The sequence below is a fragment of the Colletotrichum spaethianum genome, assembly GCF_022836535.1.
Source record: "Colletotrichum spaethianum MAFF 239500 DNA, contig10, whole genome shotgun sequence".
NCBI classification, from domain to species: Eukaryota; Fungi; Ascomycota; class Sordariomycetes; order Glomerellales; family Glomerellaceae; genus Colletotrichum; species Colletotrichum spaethianum.
Window position 1 is genome coordinate 588,017 of NW_026054780.1, and position 22,019 is coordinate 610,035.

The 22,019-nt window shown below is 56.4% G+C and overlaps 5 protein-coding genes across 5 annotated transcripts; 2 read left to right on the forward strand and 3 right to left on the reverse strand.

Annotated features, from left to right (window-relative positions):
• Positions 1–451: 451 nt before the first annotated feature.
• On the forward strand, positions 452–4,607 carry ColSpa_04712 (ubiquitin domain-containing protein 2; the record flags this gene model as incomplete). The annotated part of the gene is given in 8 exon segments (XM_049270924.1): positions 452–511; positions 564–794; positions 806–1,485; positions 1,540–1,744; positions 1,936–2,673; positions 2,762–3,060; positions 3,091–3,579; positions 3,716–4,607. 8 exon segments carry the CDS (start codon positions 452–454, stop codon positions 4,605–4,607), a joined length of 3,594 nt encoding a protein of 1,197 aa, XP_049126881.1.
• A 2,480-nt stretch (positions 4,608–7,087) lies between these two features.
• ColSpa_04713 (glutamate decarboxylase 1) lies at positions 7,088–9,020 on the forward strand (the record flags this gene model as incomplete). Its single annotated transcript, XM_049270925.1, has 6 exons — positions 7,088–7,362; positions 7,418–7,445; positions 7,516–7,539; positions 7,604–8,200; positions 8,253–8,861; positions 8,985–9,020. 6 exons carry the CDS (start codon positions 7,088–7,090, stop codon positions 9,018–9,020), a joined length of 1,569 nt encoding a protein of 522 aa, XP_049126882.1.
• Positions 9,021–9,393: 373 nt separating this feature from the next.
• ColSpa_04714 (uncharacterized protein) lies at positions 9,394–12,698 on the reverse strand (the record flags this gene model as incomplete). The annotated part of the gene is made up of 9 exons (XM_049270926.1): positions 9,394–9,594; positions 9,693–9,868; positions 9,931–10,494; positions 10,548–10,972; positions 11,019–11,146; positions 11,196–11,945; positions 11,985–12,160; positions 12,214–12,579; positions 12,632–12,698. 9 exons carry the CDS (start codon positions 12,696–12,698, stop codon positions 9,394–9,396), a joined length of 2,853 nt encoding a protein of 950 aa, XP_049126883.1.
• A 480-nt stretch (positions 12,699–13,178) lies between these two features.
• ColSpa_04715 (zinc finger BED domain-containing protein RICESLEEPER 2) lies at positions 13,179–15,496 on the reverse strand (the record flags this gene model as incomplete). Its single annotated transcript, XM_049270927.1, has 6 exons — positions 13,179–13,230; positions 13,288–13,484; positions 13,536–14,308; positions 14,487–14,799; positions 15,210–15,232; positions 15,367–15,496. The coding sequence occupies 6 exons, from the start codon at positions 15,494–15,496 to the stop codon at positions 13,179–13,181; spliced, it is 1,488 nt and encodes a 495-aa protein (XP_049126884.1).
• Positions 15,497–17,627: 2,131 nt separating this feature from the next.
• On the reverse strand, positions 17,628–21,843 carry ColSpa_04716 (xanthine phosphoribosyltransferase 1; the record flags this gene model as incomplete). Its single annotated transcript, XM_049270928.1, has 3 exons — positions 17,628–19,353; positions 19,401–21,602; positions 21,665–21,843. 3 exons carry the CDS (start codon positions 21,841–21,843, stop codon positions 17,628–17,630), a joined length of 4,107 nt encoding a protein of 1,368 aa, XP_049126885.1.
• Between the last annotated feature and the right edge of the window lie 176 nt (positions 21,844–22,019).

Below are 22,019 nucleotides of genomic sequence, written 5' to 3' on the forward strand. Positions count from 1 at the left end.
GGTGAGAAGGCGACCCTAAAGCTTATTAATCAACGAATCGTGGTGTCTTCGACCCTCTGAGTGAGCGGACTTTGGGGGTTTCTTGTGAGTTGTCCGCTAATCGGAGGGACTCCACGCGTCGGACTTAACAGGGGAGAGACATCGCAGTGGTTTTAAGTTCCACCCGTGCCCCACTTTCACCGCGTGCCCGTCACTGTTCCCCGCTACCAGCCGTGGTACCTTGCCTAACTTGCCTGTACCTTACCTTCCTCACACCTCTGCGCTGACCCGCGAGGCCCTGAACGTCAACGTCCGACCATCCCACCTCTGCACGCACGCCGACCTCAACTCTAGAGATCTCGCCGTCGCATTTCTCAGCCTTGTCCCAGGAAGCTAGGCTGTCGTCAAACTCCCTACTTCACCCTACACACCCTGTCGCAAGCTGCCCATCGAACACCGACGGTCAGGCACGATGGATCCCAACGAGAATAGCCAGGCGCCGGACGCGCCTGACTCCAAGAAGATGAATGATGTAAGAGCTGCCTAGCCCCTCGCTACCTCATTCCCCCCTTCCTTGGTTCTAGTCGCCGTTGAGATCGCCGTCTATCTTGTTAGCTGTCGCCGCCATTCTTCTTCACCGTCCTGGCATGTTGGCGGCGGTAGCCGCGACGACGACGACGACGGCGACACTGAGCATGAAGCTACTGAAGAGGGCCTACAAGAGTGACATCTATGACGCCAATGACGGAATTTGCAAACAGCGATCAGATCGTTGCTGCCAGAAAACCTGTTACCTTGTCTACGGTACTGACGATGTGCGCCCTAGATCCGACTTCGACGACTGGCCAAGCTTGGGTCATCGAACAGATCCCCGAAGCCGGAAGACAGTCCACAAAACCCAGAGAACGATGCCGAGACCTCGACCGCAGCCACGACAAGTGAAGGGAAGGGCAAATCTCCAGCAGAGATTACACCTTCCTCTACCCCAAAGCCTGCCGCAGCGAACCCCTTCACCCAACTCGGCGTTAGATCCGCATCCGGTGCGTCGCCAACAACCGAGAGCGGCGCCCAGAAACGAGGGTCCTCCAACGTCGATGACCGCGCCCCAGCGCCTGCCCCTGCGAAGAAGGCCAATACTGAGGAATCGGTGGACGACTTCTCGGACAGAATACTCAGTCACATCTTCCGTGTCACTGTTGATCCGGACCGCATTACCGATGTCCACGGCCACAAGCTCAACTTTTTGCCCGAGGCAAGCCAAGAGCTGAAGGAGAATGGGTCACCGCTGAAGCTTACCACCGCTGTCCTTGACAGTGCCTTATTAGAAGCCGTCACTGCTGTCCCTGCCGAAAAGCCTATTCTTGGTTACCTCCTTCCTTGCTTTAAGCGTATCATTCGGTCGAATATAGTCAAGGAGACGCCCGAGAAGCGGGAGGTTCTGGAGGAAGCAAAAAGACTGTGTGTTAGCAACTGCTTATTTGCCCTCACGATACCTGATCTCTTTGGGTAAGTCACGCCGGCGCGCGGAATGGTTTGCAACCAAGCTTACAACAGTTCCAGACGGTCACAGCCCGAGAGCCTGGCATCGTACCTGCTCCGCGGACATGAGCAGGATGACGGAGTTTGCTTGGACTTCCTCCGAGAAGCTGTGAAAAGGTTCCCCGAGGATGATCAGTTCCCCACAGTCTTCGCCGATGCCATGTATTCCATCAGCACAAAGCTGGCTGGTTTGACTATGGAGAGCGACTACAAGCCGTATATAAACGTGAGTGTCCTTCCTTGCTTGCCACTGGCGCTACCGGCGCCATCTCGCCCTTTTGGTGTCGACACCTCTTCTTTCCTCTGACTTCCATCCTCGCCTCTCCTATCCCTATATGCCTTGGCCTTGTGTCTACTGTTCTGGCCTATAAACTTCTCTGACCTGTTCCTGGCTACATGAGCTAACGCTGCTTACAGGCATTGATGTCATACACCAAGTTCCCAGCTTTGCTGAATGCTCTCTCACAGCACCCCAACTTCATGACGGCGCAGAAGTCTGGCGCGGCGGTTGAAAAAGATACCATTTTGGGACCCTTCTTCCGGATATCGCCGCTGCAGTCCGAAGTCACGCTAACCTATTTCCCCAACCCGCGAGGTTTGGATCGAAGTCGGGCCGCGCCCTCCCAAGACGCTCTGCGAGCTATTCTGCGAGTTCACCAGGACGAACTCTTTACGATTGCCAATGCTTTCATCCGAGCAGACACTGATACCCGGACACGGGTCCTCGACTGGTTTGCTTCAGCAATTAACACCAACCACAAGCGTAGGGCTCTTCAGGTTGATCCCAAAGAGGTGTCCTCAGATGGCTTCATGATGAACTTGACCGTCATCCTGGATCGTTTCTGCTCGCCTTTTATGGACACCACATTCTCAAAGGTCGACAGAATCGAAGTGGAATACTTTCGACGCAACCCCCGCGTCGACATCAAGGAGGAAACGAAGCTCAACGCTGACCAGTCGGCATCCGATGCATTCTACTCCAAGAAGGTCGAAGGCAATTCTAACTTCATCACTGAAGTCTTCTTCTTGACTCTGGCTGCGCATCACTACGGCAGTGAGGCAACGAACTCGAAGCTCAAGAGCTTGGAGCGTGATATTAAATGGTACGAGAAACATCTGGCAGCTATGGAGGCCGAACGGCCAAAGGTTCAGAATGTGAGTCTTCTTCTTTTCCCTCTGCTGGCCACCATGACCCGATTCGGATGTCGTGCACGCTATCTCGGATCTGACCAGTGTCTTATAGCAACCGGCACAACTTGCCATGTTCGAGGTGACACTCAAAAGACACACTACTGTCCTGGAGAAGGCCATCGCGATGAAATTTGCCATCGAGGGCGTGTTTCTGGATGAGAAGATGCAAGAGCTGTCGCTTCGTTTCATGCGATACGTGGCTGTTTGGCTGCTTCGCCTGGCTAGCCAAACAAACTATACGCCTGACAAGGACCTTCAACTTCCTCTGCCTGCTGAGGCGCCTGAAGCATTTGCGTGTCTTCCAGAGTATGCACTTCAGGACGTGGTGGACAACTTCAAGTTCGTGTATCGGTAAGTTGCACCCACCTTGCACCCCCGAAGTCGAGAGGACTTTTATGTCAATAGCACCCTCGAGACTACTCTCACTGCAGGACTACTCTTATCTAGAGACAACTCTCACCTCAAGTTCGCTATCAAATTAGAGGCATCGCTAACCTGCCGAAGCTATCTCCCTCAGATTATGCCATCTGCTGTTGGCAGCGAAATGATTGCGCTGTGCATTGCGTTCTTGCGTTCATCCGAATACATCAAGAATCCTTACCTCAAATCCTCGCTCGTTACATTGCTGTTCTCTGGAACATGGCCGTTCATGCATTTCAAGAAGGGAGTCCTCGGCGACCAGCTCTATGGATCAAAATTCGCAAATGATAACCTCTTGCACGCACTCATGAAGTTCTATATTGAGGCGGAATCGACTGGTGCACACACTCAGTTCTACGACAAATTCAACATTCGTTATGAGATATTCCAAGTGATCAAGTGCGTCTGGGGCAACGATATTTACAAGCAGCAGTTGACAAGAGAGAGCAAGTAAGTCTGACAATAGCTGCCTTCCCTTCCCTTCGCCAGTCTCATCCCCTCTCTTCGAACTCACCTCAGAGTCTTGATGCACTCGTCAAATGTTGTAGACAAACTAGAGGATGAAAACACATCTAACAAATGATAGGGTCAACCGACAATTTTTTGTTCAATTCGTCAACCTGCTGCTCAACGATGCCACCTACGTGCTTGACGAGGCCTTGACAAAGTTTCCCAAGATCCACACGTTGCAGCAAGAACTGGAGTTCGGCAACAGTCTTTCGGCGCAGGACAGAGAGAAAAAGCAGGAAGAGCTGCAAGCCCTGGAGGGCCAGGCCGGCTCATACATGCAGCTTGCCAACGAGACGCTGGCGATGATGAAACTCTTCACATCCGCGCTAGCGTCAGCCTTCACCATGCCCGAAATCGTGCAGCGTCTGGCGAGTATGCTCAACTACAACCTGGAGACGCTGGCGGGCCCTAAGATGGGCCAGCTCAAGGTGAACAACCCGTCAAAGTACCACTTCCAACCTCGAGTCTTGCTGTCGGACTTTGTCGACATCTACCTCAACTTGGGCTCGTCCCAGGCGTTTATTGACGCGGTTGCTTCAGACGGCCGTTCGTACAAGCCGGAGGTGTTCGACAAAGCTAGTTTCATTCTGTCGAAGCGGAGCATGAAGGATGCCAGCGAGCTTGAGCAGTTTGACAGCCTGAAGGCCAAGTTCCAGGAGTCGAAACAGATCGCAGATCAGGCAGAACTAGACCTCGGCGACATCCCCGCCGAGTTTGAGGACCCGATCATGGGCGATCTGATGAAGGACCCCGTCATCCTGCCGTCGAAGCACATTGTCGACCGCGGCACTATCGTACAGCACTTGCTTTCGGACCCCAAGGATCCGTTCACGCGCCAGCCGATGACGGTGGACGATGCGATCCCGCACACGGAGCTCAAGGAGAAGATTCAAAAGTGGAAGGACGAGAAGATTGCGGCCGCCAAGGCCAGGGCAAAGGGCGACGCAATGGATGTAACCGAGGGTTGATTGATGATGACCGGGAAAGAAGGGCTATCAGAGCTTGCGCCTGGGAGTATCTCGGGTGACCTAGCATTGCATCTTGTGTTTGATTAGACATTCATAGGTCCCTCGTGACTGGGGGCCAGGCAGTATCAGAGAGGCTAGAAAGACTGTAGCCTTGGAATAGACGAAGAACCCGTCTGACATGAAGCCAAGCGTTTGGGGCAGGATGGCCACTACTTTGTGACAACCCGGGCCTGCCAGGCCCGACTACCCAGGCAGAAGCTCAAGGTTGGACCAAGATGGAATCCCACTGCTTGGTGATGCATTAAACATGAGATGGCCGCGGAGAGAGGATGTCACAATCCGATGTTCACGGCAGTTTCGTCCCATCCTTACGGAAGTGGGCGATGTACAAGCAAAGGTGGACGCAATGATTTGGTTGTCACAGGCAAGACGAGCCGGCAGAGGCAACCCAAACTGAGGTTGTAGGAATTCTACGTAGGGGGAAAAAGAGGTGAGTTGATCTCCACGGGGAGCCGGTCGAGTTGACGTTCAGCGAGTTTACGAGCGGAAGAGCATGAGGGCAAAGTCGAACCACAGTCGGCGGCCGGTGGCCTTGTTGGCGGGGCTGCGCCACAGGGTGCGGAAAGGAGGCCAGGGAGCGAGGCGGCGGTGATGATCCGTGGGGGGTTTCCTCGAGGACGGGACTTTCTTCAGTCGATCCACCTTGAGTCCAAAAAATCAGGGTCTGGACCCTTTTGAGGGTTGGACGACATGTCTTGGCGGTCAAGCGTGCTAAGGCGCGTGGGATTTGCTCGGTGAAGAAATGGCATGGTGTTTTCCCCCCTCCACCTCCCGGATGTTTGGCCAGGGAGGGAAGGGAGAGGCAGGGACTGGACGGTGAATCGCTGAGGTGATTTCTGGCCACGCGTGGATTAAAACAGGCGGTCGTGATGTCATTGGGGAGGGAGGGCCGAGGGTTGAGGGAAATACGGGCAGCGTGTTCCAGTGGACGGGGAGAATCGACGCATGCGACGTCGTGTAAGGCCCCCGTTTGATGCGTTTTACATAGACTTTGGGTTGGTGAGTTGGTGCGGGCTGTGCTGGGTGCTAGGCATTGATATCCGAGCCGGTTTATCCAGAGCCCAATCGCTGTGTTGCTGCAGCATGCATCCTCGACGGAGCCGGCAGTGACGAACGTTTGTTGTTTGGGCGATGGGCGATGGGTTGGAGCTCCAGGACCGGGTCCCAGGGCCAGGACCAAGTCTGCCGTCACTACCTACCTAAGTACCATCCACAGTAACAGGTCCAATCCAGTCCGTCTCCGCTGGTGCCAGGGGGTGGTGCTCTGGCGGCAGACCGGCACGGCTGACGATTGGACGAAACATGGAGGTTCCAGGTGTGGGCTAGGGGTCTCTTTAGGTGGGCGCCTCTTGTGGACCAACCGAAATGTCACCCGTGCCAAGCTTTTATCGGGCGTTGGCTTGGGACCTGGGGAAAGCTGTCAAGAGTCGCTCTCTGGTGTCTTGGCCAGAGATGGAGCCGAGGTGGGTTTGTGGTTTGCGCTGTGTCGAGATGTGTGTGGACTCATCGAGGGAGGGGGCAATGGACAAAGGGAGGCCGCCCTTCTCTCTTTGGGAAAACTGCGAATGTTCATCTGCAAGACAAACACGTGCTTTTGCAACGGAGTCGGCGGCCGGGGCATCCCAAAGTTATCTGGTTTCTGTTGAATTCGATTTGGCTGATTTTGCTTCTTGCCCTTTCCTTCAACCTTTTCTGGTTCCCGGAGCTTGGAACGAGCATCTCGGTCAGGGAGGTGTCTCGACTACCGAAGGTACATAGCAGGCAGCTCAGCAACTCGGCTTCAAGTACAGATACTCGAGGGGATGCACGGGAGGTACCGAAGCTTCAGTCCACCTTCCCGCCGAGTGCCTGCCAAGGACGCTGCACGGCTTCACGTCGATGATGTAGCTTCGAGCTTCGGACGGTACGTACTGGCCACACCGCACCTTGCCCCGCCTTCCGGATTCAGTGGGCAGTGTTCCTGTGCGTGTACAGTACAGGATCCAGAGTGTGAGGTGCAGCTCGCTCAGTCACCCCACTTGCAGCTGCCATTGGCTTTGCTCCTTCCTGGCTCCCAGAGCTGTCCTTGTTCTGTCGGAGAAGCTGCGCCGGGAAAAGTAGGTAGCTGCCATGCCCACGCCCCCCTTGACCTAGCTTCGCCCTGCTGCGTGTTGAGTTAGGTACTGCATCGCAGATGCTGATCCTCTTGCTGCTGTGAATGCCCCCACTCTCCTCTCCTCTCCTCTTCTCTCTCTTCCCCTCCGTTGCTCTCTCGCCCGCTTGTTCCTAGACTCCAGCTTTGCTCTGGCACCCAGCTTTCCCAATTCATATAACACCCTCCTGCATCCGCCCTTCACCTCGTTACTGAATCTCCTCTCCTCACACTCACCCATATCCTCTATATCCCAGTCAACGGAAAACCCACACTCGTCTCGTTCAAAATGGTCCACCTCGCAACCGTCAGCACGCCCCCCGATTCGGGCTTTGCCTCCGAGGACTCAACCTCCACCGAGCTCAAAGAGGTCCAGCAGAAGCTCAGCAAGGTTCAGCTCCAGCTTGCCGATGAGGAAGACTGCTTCACCACCAGCGTCTACGGCTCCCGCTTCGCCAATCAGGACCTGCCCAAGAGCGAGATGCCCGAGAATGAGATGCCCAAGGAGGTCGCCTACCGCATGATCAAGGACGAGCTCAGCCTCGACGGTAACCCCATGCTCAAGTAGGCTCTCGTCCGCGTTGCTCTCGCCCACCACCCATCTGACTTACAATTATAGCCTCGCCTCCTTTGTGACAACTTACATGGTGAGCAGCATCCGTCTCCCCCTCACTTAAACCTTCACGCAATGACGCCCACAGCTGACACCCATCCTAGGAGGAAGAAGCCGAGAAGCTCATGGTAAATTACAGACGCCCGTGAAAATGCTTCAAGCCAGCCATCTAACGTTGAACCCACCCCGTAGACCGAGAGCTTCAGCAAGAACTTCATCGACTACGAGGAATACCCTCAGTCCGCCGATATCCAGAACCGCTGCGTCTCCATGATCGGCAAGCTCTTCCACGCCCCCGGCAGCGCCGACGAGGGCATTGGCGCTATCGGTACTTCCTGCGTCGGCTCCTCCGAGGCCATCATGCTCGCCGTTCTCGCCATGAAAAAGCGTTGGAAGAACAAGCGTCAGGCCGAGGGCAAGCCCGTCGACCGCCCCAACATCATCATGTCCAGCGCCGTTCAGGTGTGCTGGGAAAAGGCCGCCCGGTACTTCGAGGTTGAGGAGAAGCTCGTCTACTGCGCGCCCGACCGCTATGTCATTGACCCCGAGGAGACGGTCAACCTCATTGACGAGAACACCATTGGTATTTGCGCTATTCTGGGCACTACCTACACTGGCGAGTATGAGGATGTCAAGGCTGTCAACGACCTGCTGCTCGAGAAGAACCTGGACGTTCCCATTCACGTTGACGCTGCCAGCGGAGGCTTTGTAGCCCCCTTTGTCGTTCCTGACCTGGAGTGGGATTTCCGTCTGAAGAACGTCGTTTCCATCAACGTCTCCGGCCACAAGGTACGAACACCCCCCTCTTTGACCCCACCTCAGCCCTCACTAACACCCGCAGTACGGCCTTGTTTACCCTGGCGTCGGTTGGGTCGTCTGGCGCTCCGCCGAGTTCCTCCCCCAGGAGCTCGTCTTCAACATCAACTACCTTGGCGCTGACCAGGCCTCCTTCACCCTCAACTTCTCAAAGGGTGCCTCTCAGGTCATTGGCCAGTACTACCAGCTCATCCGCCTCGGCAAGAAGGGCTACCGCGCCATCATGTCCAACCTCACCCGCACCGCCGACTACCTCTCCCAGTCCCTCGAGGTCCTGGGCTTCATTATCATGTCCAAGCGCGCCGGCGAGGGCCTCCCGCTTGTGGCCTTCCGCCTGCCCGAAAAGGAGGACCGCACCTACGACGAGTTTGCCCTGGCGCATCAGCTCCGCGTCCGCGGCTGGGTCGTCCCCGCCTACACCATGGCGCCCAAGACCAACGACCTCAAGATGCTTCGCGTCGTCGTCCGCGAGGACTTTAGCAAGTCGCGCTGCGACGCCCTCATCACCGATATCAAGCTGTGCATGGGCCTGCTCGATCAGATGGACCATGCTAGCATCAAGAGGCAGCAGGACTTCATCCACAAGCACCACCTCACCAGCTCAAAGGCCTCTCACAACCACCCTAGGTTCAGAGTTCGTCCCCATCCCCTGGTGCGAACAGGGCAAGACGTCGGCTAACCTAGACCTACAGAAGGAAAAGCATTCCATACAGGGTAAGACTGGCAAAACCCATGCCATCTGCTAGACCTTTTACAGACTGCTGTCACAAGGACGGCTGTATACGGTATGTAATAAACGATTGACACGACGCACACGACGGCCAGCGGCGGTAAAAGGCTGGGCCACTATGGAACTGGGTGAGGGGGGTGTACAGGTTGGCGGATACGTTTAGCGTTACATTTGCTAGCTACCTGGTCTGGATGATGATATAACATCGGAGATTTCACCATGCGTTTCGACCCGGCTGGTCCGCGCCTAGAGAAAAATGCAAGTTTCTCAACTATTTTCCTCATTCTGATTCATTCGACAGCCCAAGCCCCCGGGCTGATTAAACTTGCCTACCCTGCTTATCATTGCGTGTATCCACCTAGAGCCAAGCTGGCTTCGCCATGAATGAGAAACGCCCTGTGTCAACGTCAGTTCCTAACGACCAGCCCACGACAACTCAAAGCTTCAGTTTCGCCCAGTTCTCATGCAACATGGCCTCCAGCGCGCCGCCGTCGTCGGCATAGTGCGCCAGGTTCATCGCCAGTTCCGCCCACTTGGTGCACTCGTCGTCCTGCCGGGCGTTGTAGGCGTCGACCGCCTGATTAAAGGACATGGCTACGAGCCACTCGAGCTCCTCGGGCGGGAACGGGTGCTGGCCCTAGGGTACGGATGCCAAGTCAGCGACCACTTTCTGGCAGAATGCGCAGCGAAGATTTTGTGTGAGAGAGGGGGAAAGGGGGCAAGGGGTACACAAACACCGCGGGCATCCCTCGCCACGTCGACGGCCTGCTTCATCAGCCTCTGCCCCAGCGCCGCGTCGAGCGGCAGCACGGCGTGGAACATGCACCGGATGTACTTTGCCAGCCGGTCGCCCTTGATCCTCTCGAGCTCCCAGATCTCATTGACGATGACGCCCAGCGTGGAGTAGAGCTCTGTCGTGGCGTCGTCCGTCAGTTAAGCCTTTATTACAAACACCCCAAGTAAGAAGACACACCTTGGCCGGGAAGTTTGCCGCGCAAAGCAATGTCGCCCATGGCCTTGAGCGCATTCACATCTCGGCACGTCTTTGCCGTGCGGATAATGTATCCGAGGACCTCATGCTCCTTTAGCGCCATCGCCGCCTCAAAGTCAAACACCATCAACGTTGCCAGCTTTGCGACGAGGTCGGTCTTCAGCCTCTTGTCCAGCCCGCTCATACGCTCCTCCAGCGCGTCGTTGTACGCTTTGACGTGCCGCCGCGTGTCAAGGTAGTGCTGTAGCTGCCGCTCGACGTTGTCCTCGACGCGGGCGAGAGAGACGAGGGCGGCAGCGGCGACGAAGTGGCAGAACATGGTCCTGAATGCGAGGTCGCTGGCTGCCTCGGCGGGGATGTCTGGAGGGTAGTGTTTCGTGATGGCGAGGCAGCTGTCGTACAGACGGACGAGCTGCTCCACGTCCCAGCTGTCCGAATACTTGAGGCCGAGGTTGCACGCGTTCTGACAAAACCAATCGAGCTCCTTCACCGTGAAGAGGCGGTTGCCGTCCTTGTCCTTTGGGTTTCGATGGATTGCTTTGGACGCTATGTTCTTGTTAACCACGACAACCTGGTTGTGAGCATGCGATGTTCCTCACCTGTTTCAAACAACGCGAGAATCTCCTCCACCGCCGCTTTGCGTCTTACAGCGTCCTTCTCGCTCTCCATGATCGACACGGCAAGCCGGATGTTGCACCGTAAAAGCGCAGGAAAGTGTATAGGAGATGCTTCGCTGAACTCGAATCTATTGGCCAGCTGTTTCATGGCCTGCATCGCGCACACCCTATCCCCCGCCTGTTGCGCCTCCAAGACGCAAGCGTAGAGGAAGTCGGGCTCTTGTACGGCCGCAACCCCGATCCGTTCAACACACTCTGCTGCCAGTTCGCGGTCTGCTGAGCGGAGCGCGACCTTGTACATTAGGTACCGCGTCATCGGCTCGTTTCGCGCTGCTTCCGACATGTTGTGGAATACTTGCCGCGCCCTCTCGGTGTCGTTCCGCCCCAGGGCACAGAGAAGGAGCTTCCTGCGGTTGTCAGCGTACCCGCGTCATAGTCAGGGGTAACACGCACCTGCCGAGCCTTGACAAGTTCGCAGGTCCACCGTTCTGGAAAAGGGGCTGCAGCGCGATCTGGCACCAACCATCGGCGAAATCGAAGTGGCCTTGGTTGTAGTTGACCTCGATCTTCTTCCATAGTAGCTGGTCGAAAGTCAGTACTTCTTAACCTTAAAAAAGATCGGCAACTTACTGTCCAAGCCCCGACCGCTGTAGATGCCCCGAAAGGCTTCTCAAGGTCATCCTGAAGCCCCTCCAAGACAGCCGTCAGCCCTTCGATGGCCTTCATACTATCCCTCTGGTTTATCTCCATCCAAATCCTCAGAAGCACCAATCTCTCAACCCATTCATCGCGTCCTGAAGAGACGACTGCACCCATGAGCATTCCATCCACGACACTGGTCGCCTGCGTTGGGCTCTTGTCGTGCAGTTTCCGCGCGTGATGCACGAGCAGCTTGAAGTAGGCCTCGGAGAAGTTGAAAGCCTGCACCATACGCCTCAGGATGTTGGCATAGGCCTCGACGTCAAATACTTCGGCTGGCGCCTTTTGCAGGAGCTCGAGCCGGAGGAGCAGCACCACGGGCTTGTCGCCGATCTCGTTCTCGACGTAGTTGACCAGCTCAAACGCCCTTTGAGAAGAGTCTTGCGTGTTCATTCCTAGCAGCGCGTGGACCAGGGCCTGGCAGACGGCGAGACGCAGCTCGATGGCGTCGCGGGAGAGGTGGCCCAGGTCCTGGGCGTTGATGGTGTTGTAGCCTCGTTCGAGCCACCGCGCCGCCATGGGGAAATCACCCCTCTTGGAGAGGTCCTTGCCCATCTCAAACAGAACCTCGGTCATTTTCTCGGCGGAGGTTGGGTCCAAAGATTGCGGCTGGAGGTGGCCCTTATTGTACATGAACTCGGCGACGGTGAGGTTGTCCTCCTTCCAGGCCTGGGCGGTCAACTGTCAGATGCTGTACGTTGTTGGGTGTGTAAAACTTACCAGTGCCGTGCGAAGTATGTAGTATTCAGTGTCTAGACGTTTGCACTCAATCAAGTCGTCAGGCCTAAGCATTGTTTTCTGGAGCTCGCCCAGTGCCGTGACGTATCCCGCTCCTTTTGAGAAGATGGCATTGACAAGCTTCATCGTGCCCGTACTGGTTGTGATGCTATCGTCGTCTACACCATAGTCAGTTGTCTAGTTCGTAAAGACCTCTGACATAACAACAGACCAATGCACATCCTCCCGGCCTTGAGCATCAGTTTCGTCAGGTGCACCGCATCCGCCATCTGCGGCTTCGCGCCAGAGACGGCGCCTCTCGCAACAGAGATCATGAAAAACGCATAGACTCTGCTCCGAAGTAAAAGCTTCTTCTTTGTCGGTGGCACGCCGGCGACATCGTTGCGGCGTAGCCTGGTGCAAACGTTCCACAGTTCGGTCCCTTTCTTGTCCAGTTCGCCCCGCTGTGTCCTTGCCCTCGATGCTGTGTGGAAGTTGATGATCGTTTCTAGGTGCGGTTTCAGCTCGGCGAGCAGTGCGTCGATCGCGAGGGGGTCATTGGCGGACGGTAGGCGCTTCAGGAGGTTCTGCGAGAAGGCTGGATCCTCGTTAGCTAGCCCTTCGGAGCATGCATCTCTCACGGGACGAACTTGTGAACGATGCAATCTTGTCGGGTTGGGCACCCCTAGGGGACGCTGGGTGAGCCACAGGAGGCATTTTGCCGGGCGAGGTCGGGAAAGCACCAGATTGGAGAAGTTATTTGAACACGATAGTCACGGCGTTTGGGCAGTGATCAGCAAGCGAGTGCAATACGATCAAGGGACGAGTCGGACATATCAGGTAGAAGAAGAATGACCGGGGAAAGTAAACGATGAAATTCGAAAGTGGCAGATGCCGAATCGTCCACGGAAGGCGTAAGCCAATGCTTCCTTACTCACGAGCACCGGGAGCCGAATGTGGGGCGACTAGCACCGGCCGCCGGTCCGAAAGACTGCGGCAGGCCCGAGACACATCCGCTCCTGCACCCGATCGGACCCAAATACTGCGTGTGATATGTACTGAGTTTCTCTTATGCTACAGCACAGAGAGTGGACTCGAATATGCGATTAATCTAAAACAATGCCCTGGTATCCAAATGACGCCGATCCCTTTTTGGTTTCTCCGACCCCAAGTTCCCAACCTTTGAAATGCAATAAATTACGGCCGAGCAGGATCGTTGGGCAAGAAATTGCCAATGATGAGGGTGGGGCTGCGTATCGTCTGTCAGCATCGGTGTCATTCACGGCAAGACTTGGGGTAAACTCACATCTTGTGATTGTCTCGTTGAATCATGAATGAAAAGCAGCAGTGTACCACCGGATCAGTCGCCTTGTCGTCTGGGTTCTTGAGCGTGCAGGCCGTGAGCAGCGTGTCGTGGGCGGGGTCGAAAGCGATGGTTCCGAATTCTTCCCAGTACCGGACGAGAGACTCTTCCGTCAGTATCTCGTGTAGAGAGATCTTGCCCTGTTGTGAGGTCAGCTTTGGCCAGTCAACCACGGATAAACTCAGACATACATCTCGCAGGTTCTCGACTGGGACGTGCAAGAGCTCCGCCATCTCATTATTGCCCCTGAAGATCTCGCCGGTTCTCCTCCAGCAGCACGCCGGGACAGCCATACTGGCAAACACACGGTCGTACTCCATGAGCTGCTTCTCAAACCACATCTCTACATAGAGAAGCTCCATGTCGGTCAGAGCCTGCGCCTTTTCGCGGAACTTGGGTCGGAATCGGTCAATGGTTCGTAGGATCTTCTGCTTCGATGACGGCGCAATATGGCTGTCCAGGTAGGTGCCGAGCCGCGCGTATCCCTTGACGTAATTGAACGGCTTCAGCAGCCCAGCTTCGTACTTGGCCTTGAGCACACGGTCCATGCGCTCTTCGGGGGTGTCATTGCCTGACGGGTCGGCCGCCTGGAGGTAGTACTCGCGCGCCTTGTCCTTGTCGCCTTGGATGACGCTGCCGGGCCGCGCTATCGCCTTTCCCGGCTCGGGATTCTGCGGCGGCAGCATTTGCGAGAGCGCACTGTTGCCGGCGGCACCGGCCCTGTTGTTGTGGTTTCCAAAGGTCGGCAGCATGTCGTTGGCGCCCGCTGTCCTGCTGAACGCGGGGCTGTTCTGGGACTCGTCGGAGAGAATGCCGCCGTCATCGAGCAGGCTCGTTTGCAAAAAGTCGTTCAGCAGGTTGAACTCATGCGTGACCTCAGGGGCGATCATGTAGTTGGGGTGGTAGCTCTGCATGTCGTGGTAGTGGTTCTGGGCCGTCAACCAGGCGTCGGAAAATCCAGCGACTGTTGCACCCGGGCGCATCACGTTAGCTTTCGTGTCTCTGGTGATGCTTGTTTGTTTTCTTCTTCTTCTTGTTCTTCGTCTTCTTTCAAGGGAAGCGCGGCCGCGTGCGAGAAAGGCAGAGAACCCAGGCACGACGCACCAAGGAGAGGGGTAGAACAGGAGCGGGCCAGGACCTACATTGGTTCATGTTGCTGCCGTTCCCCGGCATGCCAGAGACAGAGCCCGGTGACACGAGGTGCAGCGGGTTCCCCTGGCCCAAGACGGCAGCGCCAAAAGCAGACGATTTTCTGTCGAAAGGAGGCGGCGGGCCCATGGACCCGGCCGCGGATTGGTCTATGGAGCCTCGCGCGAGCTCGGATTGTGTCGTCTCGGACTCGTCAGCGGCGGAGGGGGCGTGCGAGCTCTTGGCCTTCTTGGAGTCGGGATCGCGCGGCTCGTCGTGGCAGAGGTGGCCGATATTGCGCTTGATGCATCGCGTACACGGTCGTTCCTGGGCACAACAGGTCAGCGGGCGTTGCACGAGCCAAGGGGGGATGAGAGCGCGCGGGCGGGGCTTCCCGAGAAGCCGACTTGACGCGGGGCAGGCGACGCAGAAGCAAGGCACCGCTCATTCGCGCCAATGATGTGTGAAGAAAGAGATCTTACATACGAGATCGCATGTCATATGCTATGTAGCAGGCAAGACACTATCCGTCAGCCATCGTTTTCTCTCTTCGCTTTTGTTTGCCCCCCTCGCGGTCTTCCCGCGCGAGGCAAAGCCAAGCCTGTATGCAGGCAAGGGTCGGCGTCTGGCAGAGCATCGCACAGCAGCATAGCAGGCAGACAATAGTGTCAACGCCATGCGCAAAGCCGGGGGAGCAATGCCAAACGGATTCGTCGGGTAAGGGCTATCTGACTTACAGATCGCCGGCAGTAGACGCAAGCTGGGAGGCAATAGGGCATTAGCAATCGCCACCTTGCGAGGTGAAGGGAAACCTGGGGGTTTGCTACCGCTACCGTAGTCGCGATCCGATAGCAACCCAAGGGTCCAGCATGGCAAGGGTGTAGCCCAACGTACCGTGATTCACTTTACGGCGCTTCTTGGGGCTCTTTGCCGAGTGGGCATGGCCGCCATTGTTCTCGGGCTTCTCAGGCTTCTCCTTGTCCTCTTGCGCTTCGGACTTGACGTCCTTGCCGTTCTCTGGCATGGCGAGGGCTGGACGGAGCGGGCAGGTGGTGGATTGGCAGGTGTTAGGTGGGTTCGGAATCAGCTCAATGGGGCAGCCGCTCCCATTGGACCTCGAAGGTTACGCAAAAGACGAGGGTTCGCAGATCATTTGACACGGGGGAGGGTTGCTCGTGGTCGAGCTTCGCGGTCTGGGCAACTTTGCGGCGTCGCGGGCTTTTGCAGGCGCCGCGGGAGGGGAGGACGGAGTTGTCGCGTGCGGGCAGCCGCCGGGCTAGATTCGGCTATGCTTGCTGTCGTAGGTGTGTTTTCGTCTCTTCGCTGGCAGCCCTGGTGTTTGCTGGGCACGGGACGTCGCGGATCGCAACGTCAATCTTTTCCGGGTTGTATGTCTCGTTCGGTGTGTCGTTCGGCTCGAGCGAGGCGAGGGGCCGCGGGAAGGTCGAAGGGGTTTTCGAACCAGTGCGTAGGGTGGCTGGTTAGTGGTGGTGGTGGTTGTATGTGGCTTTGAGACTCGCGCGGCAATGTGCGCCGAGGTCTTGCGCTAGATGTGCGATTGAATGCTGATCGGTCCCAAGGGGACGGGAGAGTTGGACAGAGCGAAGGGATATGTTTTTAGAAAAGCTTCGTAGAAACGGGAGAACAGACAAAAACGGACGGATGGCGAATCACGATGGGAAGTGGGTTGGCACACCTAGGAACACCACGACGGGACTGGCCCGTTGACCCAGACTGTAAGATCGGTCCAAGGTCAAGGCCGGTCTGTGTTATTGGTACCTATACGCTGCGGGGATGATGGGGTTGGTTCCTCGTCACCTTGGATTTGTTGGTCTTTAGTCTTGGTCCGCCGCTTGGCCTAACTATGGTACTATGTATGCAGTTACTCGTTCGCCCGGCTAACTCACTTATCCATTCATTCACTCATCAATCGCATTCACCACTCACACCGTCACTTGAGCCGAATTGTGACATGAAAATGGCCGTCGGGGAAAATTCTTGCAACCCGCCCCCACCACAACTCGTCTCGACATAACGATACGACGCATTGACTCGGCCTCGCTGCTGCTTACCCGTGGCTCGGTAAAGCTGAGCGCCGCCGCTGGGCAAAGCCGCCAAACTGGGATCTAAGCCAGTAATCTTGATCCAACCCTCCCCAGGTGTCGGAAGACGCCCGAGGACATGAGAATTACACAAGATTTCCCCCGCCTTTTCATCCGAGTCGTCCTCGATAACCTCGGTGAACCGCAAAGCAGGTCCTCACCTCCCCCTTCCCTTAATCTTAATACAACCTCATGCTTCTCACATCGCGCCTCGGGCCGTGATATCATGACCACCACAGGCCAAACGCGCTGCACAGCACAGACATACGTCAAAATGCAGGTTCCCTTCTGCCCTACGGACCGATGAAGACTACCACCGTCGCAATGCAGAGTCCGCGACCCGTAGTTACGCACCGACAACGCTCCATGTGGGCTGTTCCGGGGGTTGATGAGCGTCCAACAGGCCCAAAGTCTCCCAGCAAAGAACCCGACCCTGATGGGGCATTTCTTGGCTTTTCCACACTGACAGGCATCAAGTGGTCCTCGTCTGATGTCTAGCCGTGACTCGCTCCCTAGCCTGGGCTTCCCTAACTCCCCTCACCTAACACTCGAAAAGCTTGCAGGATGCAATGTAATGCCAGCATGAAACCACAGCCCGTCCGTTCGGCCCAAGTGTTTTTTCACCTTTCAGCTTTTCCTCTCCTCCCCGGTCTTGACTCGGTAAAGCTTGGTCCGCAATGCGAACGTGTCGGACTGGGAGAGAACTCCATCTAGCGCCGCCTCGGTCGACCCCGAACCAACCCCTCACCATCCCATCTTTTTGCCTACGGAGGAAGACTTGGCGATTTGGGGACGCGATGGGAGATCGTGTGATGCGTTGCTGTTCCCGGCATACGACGTGTAAATCCTGCACAGACTAAAATAACGCCATTGCCAACTGTCTCTTTGTGTGCTAGATCGATCATTGATGAGCTGAATACCCAACATGGGTAACAACGAGTTTCAACGTGTATCGTAACCATCACTTCAAAAGCCCGCCTATTGTCATGAAAAAAAAAAACCTCGTTAAACTCCTTCACGCAACCTGGGTTCTCTCACCCTTGGTGTCTGTTTCTAAATGGCTACAAAAAAGCTCTTCTCCCCCTCCTTCGGCAGCACCCTTGCCCTTCTCATAATTGGGTCCTCGCAGCTAAGTCGGATTCGCTCGGGTGTTGCCGGGCTCTCCAGTCTCAGCAGGCCGTCGCCCACCCGGTCCTCTCCGACCGTCGCCTCAACCCCGTACTGCCGTCTTGACGCCTTCAGTGCATCACGGATCGCGAAAAAGACTGCGCTGCCCATGAACAGCGGCGGCTCGCCCACGCCCCGTGATCGCTGGATTGTCCGCAGGTCTTTCCACTCCACGTCCTTGAGAAGCGTGACGTTGAACTCTTGTGGGATATCGCGGAACCCGGGGATCTTGTACGCCCCGGGTCCTCGCGTGAAGAGGTTGCCCGCCATCGGCCCGTTGCGGAGCCAGAGCGACTCTTCCATGGTGAACAGGCCGAGGCCCTGCACGAAGGCGCCCTGGATCTGGCCGTAGTCGAGCGCTGGATTGATGGACTGGCCGACGTCCATTTTGATGTCTGCGCGGATGCAAGTCCAGGTCCCCGTCAGGGTGTCGATCTCGACCTCGGCGGCGGTGACGCCCTGCGTGAAGTAGAAGAACATCTTGCCTCGGTTCTCGTCCCATGAGTACCCAATCTCTGGCGTCTTGTAGAAGCCTTGCGCTGAGAGGTTCACACGATCAAAATAGGCGGCATGTGCCAGGTCTTTCATCGTCGCAGCCGGCCCGAGCTTCTCCCGGTACGGTGCCAGGCGCTCATTGAGCTGCGCACATGCATTGTAGATGGCGTAGCCATTGAGGTCTGACGAGGCGGATGCCGCTGTCGCCGAGGCGTTGGCTACCGTGTTGGTGGCCGTTTCGGAGATGAAAACGTTATCCAACGGCACCTGGAGAGCTTGTGCGGCGATCTGCGTCATCTTGGTGTGCAGGCCTTGGCCCATCTCCGTACCACCGTGAGCCACGAGGACGGATCCGTCGTGGTAGATGTGCACGAGGGCGCCCGCCTGGTTGAGGAACAGAGCCGTGAACGAGATACCAAACTTTGTCGGGATGATGGAGAGACCGCGCTTGCGCCACTTGTTGTCGTCGTTGAAGCGCTTGATGAGCTCTCTTCGCTGCTCGTATTTGGCCTCCTTCTGAACCTGCTCGTACATCAATGGCACATGCCAGTCGGTCAGGGGTTGGTTGAAGTGTGTCGGCTCCAGCGGCTTGTAGAAGTTGATCTCACGCAATTTCTCGACCGGCATGCCCAATCGGTCTGCGACCTCCTCCATGTATGTCTCGGCAATGAACATGCCTTGAGGACCGCCGAAGCCTCGGAATGCCGTGTTTGACATTGTGTTGGTCTTGCATAAGCGTCCGCGGATGAAGACGTTCGGGATCTTGTAGCAACCGTCCGAGTGCGACATCGCTCGCTCGCAGACAGCCGCACTTAGGTCGAAGGTCCAGCCGGCATTATTGAACACGTCAAGATCCAGCGCTTGGATCTTGCCGTCCTTGTTCACGCCAACCTTCCATCTGCCCAAGAACGGATGACGCTGGCCCGAGGTGACCATGTCCTCTTCTCTGGTCAACATATAACGGCAGGGACGCTTCGTCTTCTTGGCCGCAAGCGCGAGCGGGGCGCTGAGCTGAATTGATCTGGTCTCCTTGCCACCGAAGCCACCGCCGAGTCTCTTGACGCGGACAACGACTTTGTTGGCTTGGACACCGGTCATGCGAGCAACAAACACTTGCCTATGAAGGGTTAGCACAAAGCTTAGAGGTTGAGGGAGTTGACCTACGTCTCATTGGCGTTTTGGGTGCTGGCAAACACCTCCATCTCTCCATCTTCAGGCTTTGGAACAACCAACGAAGCCTGAGTCTCGAGATAGAAGTGCTCCTGCCCACCCATCCGCGCCGTACCAGTGAACACGTAATCACAGTTCTTGAATGCCTCCTCAGTGTCTCCGTTCTTGAGCTCTCGGTAGTAGTTGTGGAAGCTGTCTTTCTCAATGGCCTCCTCGATTGTAAGGATAGACGGCAGTTCCTCATACTCGACCTTGACCGCACGTGCGGCCTCGGCAGCTCTAGATGCTGAAGTGGCGAGTATCATGGCAATTGGCTGACCAGCAGTGAACACCTCGCCTTCGGCGAAGAAGAGCTCATCGAAGTGAGGGGCGCCCCAGCGGTTCTGCTCAGGGGTGTCGACATCATCCTTGTCGATGTAGTCGACGACGCCCGGCATGTCGAGAGCAGGCGAGTAGTCGATTGACTTGATCTTTGCGTGGGCCTTGGTGGACAGCACGAAGCAGCCGTGCAGCTCGTTCTTCATCACGGGAATGTCGTCAATGTACTGTGCCTCACCGGTTACCTGCTTCAGCGCGGCAACGTGACTCTTGGACTTGCCCACGGTCTCCTGTTCGTACGCAGCAGCCGCGCCATCATCTTCAGTTCCGCCAGAGATACCTCTCTCGAGTTCGTCAATCGCCTCAGTATCAACGTGTTGACTTTGTCCGCCCAGGTTAGTGATTACGTCGTGATAGAAGCGGTAGAAGAAACTGAACGCTAGGGCCTTCCGGTACGAAGCCATGCCTCCCGGGACGCTGAATTGCAAGTCAAAGTCGGTTCCGAGGGCGTTCATCGCTCCTTCCAGCGTCTCCAACTCGTCAATGCGCTTGCCCACCAGGTACTCCATCGTGTTTTTTGCGGCGACAGTCATGGCAGCCATGCCACCGTAGATGAGGTTGCATTCTGTGATGACACCGTCGTCGTCGACCTTGATCCGTAAAGCGCCCGTCACAATGGCAATGTCGTCATCTTTCCTCTTGGCCTGCTTGTAGGCTCTAAAGAACTCATTCTTGGCGGCCGTCACAGGTATCCTGATGGAGGCGATGATGGCATCTTGCGGGAGCGCTGTCCTTCGGTATCCAGTGAAGAACTGTGACATGGGGATTTCCGTCTCCTGGCTCTGGGACTTGGCCACCAAAACGGCGTTGGCAGCCCAAAGAACGGGGTTTAAATCCGAGATTGGCGAAGCTGTGACAAGGTTGCCAGCTGGTGTGCCGACGTTGCGAATCTGCCTTCCGGCGAAATACTTCAGCTGCTTATAGATGCCCTCAAAGACTTGGCCCCGTGCATCGCCGTAATGCCGCGTGGCCTCTTTACTGATGTGTTCCAGGTCCGTCAGCACCACGTTTCCACCAATCTCCAAATGATCATCCTTGAACTCGTACTGCCGCAGCTCTGCAATGTCTCCTACAAAGACGGATACGGGGTACTGTTGTGCTTTGAACTTGATCTCAATCTGGGTTTCGGTGCTGCCACCGATGATCTTGGCCGAGGGGTATACGCTCTTGATGTCGAGCAACTGCTCGAGGGTGACTGGTCTGTACCACTTCTTCCTCTTGTTGCCGAAGGCCAACGGCTTCATTTCGTGCTTCTTCAAGGCCGGAGGGAAGATCAATTCGGTATCGGGGTTGTACTCGATGAAACCTGGTGGCGTGAACCTCTTGATGGGCTGGTCGTCAACGTTGGCCTTGTCCATGCAGCACCCGCCCGCCTTCTTCTCGCCGTCACCGTTTTCCATACAGCAGCCCGAGCCACCGTTCGTCCGTGCCTTGCCACATCCCCTCTCGACGCTAAAGGTCTGCGCTGCTTCGAGTATGGGCTTGTATCCCGTACATCTGCAGAGGTTGCCGTCGAAAGCCTCCTCGATATCCTCTTCGGACGGCGCTTGGTTGTTGCGCAGCAAGGCATACAAGCTCATGACGATGCCCGGAGTGCAGAAACCGCACTGACTGCCGTTGCTCTTCGCCACGCGTTCTTGGGCGGGGTGTGGTGCTTTTGTGTTGCCGATGCCCTCGATCGTGATTACATGCTTGCCGTCGACGCTGGCCAGCGGGGCCAGGCAGGCGTTGACACTCGCGTGGTAGATTTGCTTCGTCGTCGGGTTGAACTGGGAGATGACCACGGTGCAGGCGCCGCAACCGCCTTCGCCACATCCGCTGGGCGGTGTTAGTGCATGCGACGCGGAGGCTCGCTCACAGCGATAAGGTGGTGGACGTACAGTTTGGTCCCCGTGAGACCAATGCCACGCAGGTACTCCAGCAGAGTAACTTCAGGGTCCACCTCGTCGAGCACAACACGAGTTCCGTTGAGATAGAAGCAGATGGTGTCGTCAAAGTCGGTGGTCAGCGTGTTCAAGGGCCCAACGTCCCGCTCGGGGGAGACGGCGATGGGCGCCATGTTGCCTTGAGCTCCTTTACGCTGCGACTAGAGACAAACAAAAGTGCGAAGCAACTTGAAGCTCTACAAGTCGCAAGACGAGGAAAAAGGAGAGAGGAAAAAGTAAAGCAGGTGTGTCTGGGATGGAAAGTTGAGAGAACCCCGCAGCTTTATGGTTGGAAAGAAACACACAGGCG